We start from the raw sequence: 10,972 nt of genomic DNA on the forward strand, positions 1-10,972 counted from the left end.
AAATCTGCACCCATGACGTTGAAAATTAACTCATATTAGTTAGATTTCTTTTTAACCAAAAGCGGACTCACCACCACGAGCTTGCTTCTACTAGGGCCTGTCTGCAGCCCGATAAGAGAGTGACAGTAACCAGCAGGTACCTCCAGGCCATGGCACTTTTCAAAGCTGAGTAAACCGCTCCTTGCACTGTCTCCGCTCCACTCTGCACAACATAAATCACAACTCATGCACATCAAGGAAACCAGGGAGGATAGACAAACGTTCATCAGAATTTTGACTAGCTATACAATAACGCTAATAAGAACCTTTAGGTGAAAAGGTGGCTCCTTATGTTCAAGGACCATCTTTAATCTCCTATTGGCTGACCATCAATTACACTGATTCACATACATCTGGTATAATTTACCAGATGTGTTTGAATCACCGTAATTGGCGGACAATTACAGTCCAGGCAAGATGGTCTTAAAAAAGACCATTTGTCATAAGGTTGCCGTTACGCCTCAGTGAAACAAAGGCTAACGTATGACGTGATTGCCTACTTGGAATAATATTAGCAGCAACATTACCATAGCGTGATTCTAAATAAATTCCTAGCTGGACCTGCTAAATTCGGTAAATCTGGAATGTGGAAGGCACTTTCAAAATATTAATGAATATTTCACGCATTTAAAAATCCCCTCGCATGTTTGCGGACTGTATCCAATGATCGTGTATCTATCTGGGTTTTTTTTGATAGTTTTGAATTATAGCCAAAATAATGAAATCAAAAGGGAGAACTCCCCTAATTATTCTCATAGGAGGTGATAATTTAACAGTAAATACTCGCCAAGAGGTAGGAGCTCCTACTATGAGGTTTGACGTACAAAATACAAGAATTGATCTTCCGAAGGAATTTGACATGTTGAGACGGGATTCTTCAGAACACCAGAATCATTCTCATCTTCGGGAAACGATGCATAATAAGTAATCACGGCTCAACTAATTTCACTCCTATGCCCGCTGGTCGTTAATGTAAATATTAGTCGTGATACTGATCGTCATGCGAATAGATCCAAGTTCATGCGAGTTCATACTGAGGAAAGACGGAACTCGGGTACAAGAAGTATGATCGCCCACTATACCAAAGTAGGTGCTAGACTTTATAACAAAAGAACAAATAGCTATGGGAATTAGATTAAATAGCTGTTTGTTGACATGCTAAGTATTTATTTCTCCTGGGTAAGGATATACTTCTATTTAAAAATTCATATAAATAAACTCAGGTAATCGTTTTAAGGATACTTATTGAAAAGCAAAATACTGTAAAGCTTAAACTCCATTTACTCACTTAGTTTTGCCTCGACTGACTGAACGATATTTCCCCCGGGATGAAACACTTCTCCAAAAGGTAGCAACTACTCAGAAAACGTTAAACGTTTTCCAGAATAATCTTAAAACAAATAAAAGCAAAGGCCGCCCACCATCATTTTAGATACGATGTCAAAAAACTGATCTGCAGTAAGCTATTTCACTTCAAACTGTAGCAATAGAAATCTGAAAACATAATAGTAATAAGAAACATAGCAAGTTAGTTTACTGATTTTCTTTCACAAGTCACATCCAAAGGAAGTCCTCACGAAATGCATGTCAGTGAGAGCACGGCAAACTAAGGGACATTCTAGGGAACATATTACTGTGCAGTGGGACAGTCCTGCAGCTATTCAATATGTTTACCTACTCACTTCCAAGTTTTAGTCTTGTGTAAATATGGTGGGGTTCTGTATTGGGGTAAGAATTATATTTTCTGAAATACAACTTGCCGAGCTTCACAAAGGATAACTTATTTTAACAAGCCCACGATTCACCAGGTGAATATAATGGAAATGCCCACCACAGTTAAACTAAGTCCATAAATTCCACAGCAGATACCAGGTCCAAAACACAAACGCCATTTGGAGCACAATTCTCTAAACGATCTTTAGTGTTTGGCAACGTTAGAACAAATTAATTTTATTGACAAAGTACTCACCCAAAATATATTTAGTTTGTTCGAACTTGAAGGGATCTGTGTTTTGGATTCTTAATTAGTTTATTCCCTGCACTTTGTCGACCCCGACTTAACTGTCAAAGTATGAAATTTCTAAAGTATTTATTTTCTACAAAGCCATATAAATATTTCCGTCACCAATGTTTAATCAAATCCTACCACTGAAACATCTGTTCTCTATGTTACCATGCTGCAGTGTATCTGACTTTTTTAAAATCCTAAATAGAACTGCACCGCGCCCATAAATTAAAGATCCTTTCAATTTCCAGCCTAGCTGTGTCCCTGTTTCCAATTTCAGACTGCAGTTCTACAGCAGTTGCGCAACTCCTTTTGCTGGTTTCCATTTGTGAAGCATGATATCAAATTATTCGAGAGAAGTTTTCATCACAATTTACATATTGTAATTATTTCCGTTCGGTCCTTTGATATTGACATTCTAATCTATTTTTGCCAGACGATAGAGACACGACATTTAGTTTTTTTTCTCTCATTTTAGGGTTGTGCAAAATCAATTAATGGCTGCAGGCACATTAAAATCTAATCCAACGGACTTGTTTGAAAACTTGGGTGACACTTAAAATGTTTAGATTTCAACGAAAACATTTCCCCTAAAGAATCAAAAGTACAAAAGCACCACTGCAGTGCGATCCACATGCAATGTAAAACATTTAAATTGATTGCCAGAATTGGGCATATGGATATGATTGAATAGCTCTACAAGTTGTGCTTTTTGGCGTGAAAATGTCTAAGAGCTTACTGCCAACGGGCCAATGATGCTGAACACTCATGGAAGTGGTGTAACTGCATCAAAAGGAGTCCATAAACTTGAAAGAAGACTAATGTTTAGTTTCTATTAAACAAGAAGATGAACAAAAAGACATCACTTTTTCAAATTATAGGCTTCTATTATCCATTTTATTATAACATATAATGGATATATACAAGTTATGTTAGATTTTTGTAAGGTATATAGTTGAACTCATCTCCAGCATTTAAAAGCATTTTTCGTCAGGCACATTAAAATGTAATCCAACGGTGTTCGCAATTTTTTATTAATCTAAACTGCAATTTTCAATAGATTAATCTTCATTTTACAAAGGGCTACCTAATATATTGTTATATTGTCAAATTATTATTATATTGTTAAATGTATCTCCACATGTTAGAACATGGAATTTTAACGTAACATTGATTTTCTCCCGCATCTCCTACAAAAATGAAACACCCATCCAATAATCAGCTTTCTGTCAGACTAAGACGAAAACTCTATGGAAAAAACATGATTTTTGTTTGTAAACGGGAACGCATCATGGATTGAAGATGATAACATTACGTTCTGTTCAGTTTGAAAACAAGGTGTTTGGAGGTGAGCTATACTCAACAGGTACCCTCATTAAATATTGTTAGTTGTAAACCAGTGCAGATGTTACTTAATTATGATAAGTTAGTTTATTACCGCTCCCTACTCCCCAACACACACACACACACACACACACACACACTCACTCACACACACACACTCATACAAACGTACACTTACAACCAAAGTTTGCTCTTACTCATTTTCGAGCAATTATAATTTAGTTCAAAGAGCTAACCGGTGTATCGCAAATGATTAGTCTGTTCTAAATATGTCTAATCTTCCAATATCTACAAAGGTCAGATTCTCCACCAAGACAGACCTGAAGACAATTGGAACCCAAGACTTTAATCACTTTTCAGAAACGTCTACAACAGCCTAAGATCTGGTCGCTTGCCTGTAAAGGGAGGGTGTTCATGTAGTCCTCAGTACACAAATATATTACAAGTGAATGTCGAAACATTAAAGGTCTATCATGGCACGTTTTGTTTTACCTTCATAGCTTTCACTTATTGCCCATAATCACTACAGCGAATAGACAGGTGGAAGAAAAATGTAATACTTGAAGACGTCATTTATCAATTACTTCAAACGGTTAAATATGAAATGATGCATGTTAAACTGGTTTTAAAATAAAACACTGGGCCAAACATTTAAAAGTATATTAAGTGTGAATCTCCCAAATGAATTTTCAGAGCAACTGCCATATGGTAAGATGAGTTTGAACCAAATGGCACGTTCCTGGATATTTAAAAGTGATTAGAAAGCAAGACGTAAAACATCTAGTTTGTCAGTACGAAATATAGATAGATCCAGAAAGTTAAAGTTAATCTTAAGCAGATCTTTCTTGTGAGGTATGAACTATGTGCATCAATATGTCCACATGCCATAATCTACCGATCTCTCCTTCCAAGTTGGCTGCACTAGAAATTCAAATGCCATCTGTGTTCTATTATTATAGAGATAATTAAAGCTCTCGAAATAAATTCCGAAATCGAGTGTTAACTTTAAACCAGAGCCAATGATAGCTTCAAGACAATGGGTATCAACCCTCGTCAGTGAAAATCTAATTCTGATTAAAACACGAAAGTAGTGAGAATAAATCAATGTGATCTCACACAATCGGACTGTTGGTTACAACGGAATTTAGTACATATTGCATTCAGCGATGTTCAAATGCGTTTAAAACAAAAGCATACAGTATACGTCTCGGACCAATTTAATTAGGTTAAACATTAAAGTTGGTCCACTGCTGGACTGAGATAGCGTTTCTATTTTGCGGGGTCTGTGGTAGAATGAGAGGATATCACCCAGCAGCAGAATAATGTGAAGTGATTTTTAATAAACAAACCTAGGCAAACGGACCTCGTGGTTATAAAAAAATATAAACATAAAGTAGATAACATGAATTGAAATATTTGACGATGCCAGTATACAGTTTACGGTAACGGTAACATCCAATTTCATCATGCCTTTAGTCTTTTTAGTGAGGGTATGGTTCACGTTAATTCCAGTCTTCAGACCGATAGATAAAATAACATGTCTTGTAGGCTCTGTTTTGCTTTTCATGTTTTATCACTGAAATATTCAGACTGCAATCTGATACACTAACAGATGATAGGATTGTGTGGAGTCAACCGTCCTTCTACGGCTGTTTGATGATAATCAATGGGAGATAAGCGCACTACCGCTAGTAGTCATAATATTTGTTTACATAAAATGTACTAAGTGCACTTAGCACATGTTAGGGTCGCATCAAAAAGTTATGTAAATATCTTCCCGAGCAGAAATACTGAGACAGGAAAGATTGTGAATCATAGAAGCAGGGTGGAAATTGTAGAAAACAGACAATACTGTAAAATATACTGCCAAAACCCCTGATTTCCGAATTACTGCCAGTGAGAGGGAGAGATAAGACGAATGATCGATTGCAAGACATCGAACGAAGAATATTCACACCTATGGGAGTCTCACTGCTATCAGGTTCACTTGGGGAATTGGAACTATTCGCTTTTTAAAGGGAACGGACTATAGTAGAATTCGGGCCCTGTTGAGCCACCGTTTTTGTTCCAGTAGAGAATCCAATTCCTCTGATCTTTCTGCTATCATTTTACATTCCTCGAATGCAAATGATAAACGTAGACTCGTAACTGTGCCAGTCTTAAGATGCTCTTTAGAAGCGAAGAAATGACGAAAGGGAAGAGCAGAATGGACCAGACATCCCTTTCAAGCTAGTTCCTGTCCTGTGACCAAACACGAAGCTGCACTGAGCAACTTCACCTTATATCCGTATCCCAACATTAATCACCAAGGTGTCACAGCCTGTTCATTTATCACTAAGCTTGTCTCTAGGTAAACTTACTTATCTGAAAATGCCAATGTCCAAAGCCAAATTGAAAAACATCAACACCATCGTCTATGTGCACAAGGTTCCGAGTAAGCAGAGGCGCTCAGCGAGAAATGTATACAAGGTAACCACAGTTCAATGTGTTGTTCAGCCAGTGACTAACGTTGTGCTGCACTGCATGCAACAGCGGAAGATGGGCGGAGGAAGCTTTGTACATATAAACTTATTCAGAATATGGTTAAACAATGTCTATCAAAATAAAAGATGAGAATTCAGCTTTAGTTTTTAGGTGATTCACATGACATCCACTGGAATTTTATTTGGCAACTTCTTTCATTTTTTTCGCAGTTTTGAAATAAATTATTATTTTTTTATAGCGCAGGAAAGTAGCAATTAGTGGAGATGTGAAAGTACAACACCGGACAATCGCTCAGCATTTGTATTCGACCGTAAACACTCCATCTGTTTAATATAATAAACGCATGCAGATATTTAGTTTCAAAGTTTGGAATACAGTTTCTCCCCTCCCGCCAAACTTCCAGTCGAAGTGGCAAAGGCCGCACTTTCAAACCCTGACTGGGGGGGCTGAGGTTCCAAAGGTCCCGTGTTCAACACTTGGGGGCTCCCTTTCCCCTATAAATGTTGATATGAAAGAGCGCGATGTAAGAGCCAAAACTCCTCCGAAAACAAATCATCTCAAAGCCAATAACTGAGGCTATCAAGGACACTGCTCATTCTGGTTGTGTGATTCCGGAATAGTTTCTACACTTTCCCACATCGGCACTGACCGTCTAGCAGTTTTCGGCAAAATGGCGAATTAATCGTACTTCTACAATTTAACTATTTCACATTCAGCACTTTAATACTGCGGAGTAGATTCTATTGCTCCTATCGATCAATTAAAACTAAAATACGATTTTACAACCAACTGCACCTTGGTATAACAACTACACCACATATTTTCTTGCACCTTTTTTCTTAAAAGAATTTAGCTTCTACATATTGAACAATGATCCAGTTGATCTGTGTCTTAGAAAGACCCCCCTCCCCTCTTTTTTAAAGTGACATTTAGGCCAACTTTTTTTTTGCCAAAAAAAAATCCGGAAGCCTTTATCGCAAAGTCAATGATAATACTCAGTCAAAGCAATTTTTTTAAAAATTGTTAAAGTACCCAAAGTGTACCGCCGGTCCTTTTACAAAAATCAAGTTCCAAGACAACGATTTTTTTATTAAAACTCATACACAGCTATTGTCCTTTGGATGTAAATATTGGCTGAAATAAAAACAACTGATAAATTATAAATGTGTATTTTAAAACACCTTTTGGCGGAAATTAGTCTCAAATGTTCAACTTCTACCAAAAGAAAATGCTGGTTATTTTTGACGGTTCTCTAGCGATCAGGTTGGAGGGAATAAAAGACCAGATAGCCGCCACTGCTCTCCCAAATCCCAAAAGAGCGAATCGTGTCCAAGCCTCTTCCAACTGCACAGAATCTGTCACCTCTAATAGTAAACTGCACAGCGCCATACACTCTCTCCCCTCGACATATTTCTCTCTCCCACACCCACGCTACTCTCCCCTTCTCTGTGAAGAATTCAGAATCACCAGCACGTTATTCTTACTAACATTTTACTTTTGCCTGTAGCAGGCAGCCTATTGCCTTCACTGACGTCCATCCACCTCCCTTTAACAGTGACAAACGCTCATCATTCCAGGTTCCCGGTTACTACTGTTAACAAGTTTCCTTTTCCCTACCTCGCAGACCCTCACCCCCACCCCCATCCCAGCCCCAACTCACAACACTAAGCAACTGACTGCTTCTTCTGGTACTTACTGTCCCCATTAAAGGCCGGCCCCCTAACTTTGTCTGTGTCAAATTCTTTGCACAATTACACTCCCTTAAAGGTAAGTCCGTAACTTCAGCAATTCAGGAGCATCGCAACGGTTGGAATAATATAGTTTTTTTTACCTTTAAATTCGCCTCACCTCTGTAAATAAAGCATTACGTATGAAAGAAAAATTGCTTCATTAATTGGTTTCAGTCACTAATATTAAATTCATGATCTTCCGGATGTTTAAATAGATGAACAGTTCTAAAACCAGAAAGTCTGGATTGTTCTGGAATTAACTGTTGCTCTTTTTATGGTGTGAATTTTCCATTCGCCGAAACTAATCAGTTGACCCCGTAGTATGCGTTTAAACACAGTAGGGATGGTTTTCTGATAAATATGTAATTTGAGCCACTCAACGACTGCAAACTAAGAAAATGTTACATTTTAAACCTGGCACTTTTTCTAAGTTGGTTTGGTTTCGGCTTAGCCGTCTGAATATAATTTTGGCAGCAGAACCTACTTTCTCAAATGCACCAGTTTAACTTTTATTTCTTACTCTTGCAGTCCGATGGCGCTCGAAAATCCGGGTCTTGCGTCTATTAACTTCGCCGAACTTTTTTTTGGGAGAACGTAACATCTGAAGAGATTGGTTTTACTTGTCATCCTTTGGCAAGCCCAGAACCACATCTTTCAGAAGTCCTTCCTGCCCGGGTCAGCCAGCAGTGGTTGGGGTTAACAAGCCTTCAGCTCACTGGTCATCTGAGACCACTACACAGCACTATTTTCTTCGGCACTTAATTAAAATCGTGAATTTAACAGGTTGTAAATCAAATCATATTCGTTCTAGTCACGCATTACTGGTTTTTTTCGGCAGGAGTTTGCACGTTCAATTATTGCATTGGAGAAGCTCAGCATACTTCCTGTAGTTACAATTCTCCACATTCTCGAAGCATCAACTTCCCCCCCCCCCCCCCCCCCCCCGCAACGGACAGAGATTTAAGTATGATTTTTCGTGCATTATTGTGCCTACTTTGATTTCAACCTGGAGTAAAATGGGTCATTACAAGTTTTGTTTGCAATATATCAGGTTGTTAGTGGACAATACCTTGGCGTTAGAGCGTTAACAATAATTCTGATGAAATAGTACTTAAGCTGATTTTGACTTTTCGGCTTGAGTTATGTGTGTTTAAAATGATTAACGAGGGGGTTTCAGAGTTAAACAAACGGACGAGGGACAACTCCACTAGATGGGGCTACACACCGCTTTGGAACTTGTGGTTATTACCACACGGTTTAAAATAATGCTTCTAACGTTTAATATATTCATGATTAGGCGTTCTTTCTGTGTGTTTCGCGTTATGAACAAATACTGTACATCCGATCAAAGAATATAACATTTAACCGCTGCAAGCACAGCAATACCTGCCCTACCTTTTGGTACAAAGTGCATGTTTATCCACGTCGGAACTAGTAAGAATTTTACTACTATTGCATCCTACCATGCATAGGTTCGCTTACATAGGAAAAAGTAAAAAGAAAAGAGCCCTTGTGCTACTTGAAATTGTGTTAGTCGATGTTTCAATGGGTTATCAGATGGTGCGTTAGTTGCAGTCTGGTTGTTAGAAAGGCCATTTTGTGCAAGCAAAATGTTCTGCAGTTTTTGTCTATGCAAGTTCCCCGACTGAAACAGCCAGCAAACAGATGCACACCCTTGTAGAGCCTAACGTTAGTTTACTACCACGTCCGAGTTTGGAAATGGTCACTCTTCGCACAGCTACCACACGCTTCTACAATAGTTTGCGCAGAGAATTGTTGTCGAGTGCCTTGCTAATGGAGCAGTAACAAAACGTACATCTCTATCTAAAACAGAGCCACGAGCGATGTTGTAGTCTCATTGCAGACCTACCCCCATATCTCTCTGGCAAAACGGTCACCAAGTAATCCAAGATTACAGTATCAAGCAGGTAATTCCTCTGCGATGATCTTGTGCTTAAAGTCTTGATCCCTACCATCAAAGCATGAAACGGTCTTTGCAGTAAGGGCTCCTAGGATCAACGCGGTGAAAATCGAACTATTTAAACCCAGATCAATGAATTAATCGTCTCAACCGCATTCCCCCTTTTCACTGATCCAAGCGGAGAATAACACGGCTATTTCTCTTCCAAGGAATGAAGGCTATTTACAACAATGTCCATCTGCAATAGAAATAATTAGTGCTCCTAACAAACTGTGGGCGTGATGTGCGGAAACACTTTGGAAGAAATAAAATATTCAGGAACAAAATGCCTTTGGCCAGATCGTCAGCAATAAACTTCCAGAGCGAAGCCCCCCATCCCCTCCCCCGCTCACACACTTCTGATCTCCGCTGGCACAGGTTTCAAACAGGCAATCTCCGGGAAGATTTCCTTTCTCAAGTCCAAATAAAGTTTCTGCTGGAACTTCGGTTGAGATTTTGCAGTCCTCTTTTCCAGTCTTCTGAACTTTTATTAAACCAAACTCGCTGGTAGCAATGCGTCTTGCAAACATGGTTCTAAAGTTCTTGCTGACATCCTGAGGCTGTGGTCAGAAGCCTGTGTTTAAGAGCTTGGAGATTTCCCCCTGATTGCAGCCGCTAAGTATTTCCTGAGCTCCACTCTGCGGCTCACCCTTCGGCTCTGCACCACACAACCCCAAGCCCTTCACATACAATCCACTGCCGTCTGCAGCCACAGCCTGGAAACACGGCTCAAGCGAAGCTGTGCGAGTCGGAGAGGACCATGATCCACAACCGCCTTCCTCCTCGTCGCTTCGGTCCCTCGATCTCACCTGTCCGCTCTGATTCCCACTCTGGCTCCTCTCTTCGACTCGAAGCTTTGACTCCTCCCGCGGGCAACCGACTCCGCCGCTCGCGCATGCGCCACTCGCACTGTGACCCAACTTTCAGCAGATTTGGATTTAAAGCTGGGTGTTCTGTCCCCTCCCCTCCTCATTCCACCATTAAAAAAAGAGACATCAAAATTAATTTTAATTTTGCACCGGATGTTTACCGAAGAGTAACAATCTATTATCAATTACTTTGCATTTTTAAATAACTTGAAGCCAGCAATGAAAACTGTAACAATACTGGATGATGTCTACATTTCCACACATTTATAATTGGGCGAAAACTATGAAAAGGTAATGGTTTATTCATAAACTTTGGTCAAAGGAGTAAAATGTGTGTATTTTAACCGAATGTTTACAGAAATCATCCAACCACACGTTTATAATTCTCATATAAGCCGGTGGGAGAAAATACAGTATCAGTTCATCAGCAATGTGAGAACATTGAAAGCCACCGTAACAGTGTCCAAACGTTCGTCTCGCTGCATACATGATTAAGTGGCACGTGTGTATACAGAGAAAGTTTGGTTTCATTAATTTGTAT

At 39.2% G+C, this 10,972-nt stretch overlaps 1 protein-coding gene across 5 annotated transcripts in view; it reads right to left on the reverse strand.

The window, feature by feature from the left end:
• The window catches only part of wnt5a (wingless-type MMTV integration site family, member 5a), a 31,128-nt gene extending 20,698 nt beyond the window's left edge, over positions 1-10,430 (reverse strand). The window contains exons 1-2 of one of the 5 annotated variants that reach the window (XM_052017843.1): positions 9,473-10,430; positions 72-202 (exon numbers count right to left, since the gene is read on the reverse strand). In XM_052017843.1, coding sequence (XP_051873803.1) covers positions 72-202; positions 9,473-9,478 — 137 coding nt within the window. In that variant the 5' untranslated portion in view covers positions 9,479-10,430. Of the gene's footprint in view, positions 1-71; positions 203-1,327; positions 1,442-2,008; positions 2,057-5,748; positions 5,890-8,086; positions 8,161-9,472 lie in introns of those variants that run through there. The other 4 variants (XM_052017847.1, XM_052017846.1, XM_052017844.1 and 1 more) reach the window with 4 other exon arrangements.
• Between the last annotated feature and the right edge of the window lie 542 nt (positions 10,431-10,972).

The sequence above is a fragment of the Pristis pectinata genome, chromosome 6, assembly GCF_009764475.1.
Source record: "Pristis pectinata isolate sPriPec2 chromosome 6, sPriPec2.1.pri, whole genome shotgun sequence".
In the NCBI taxonomy this organism is placed as follows: Eukaryota; Metazoa; Chordata; class Chondrichthyes; order Rhinopristiformes; family Pristidae; genus Pristis; species Pristis pectinata.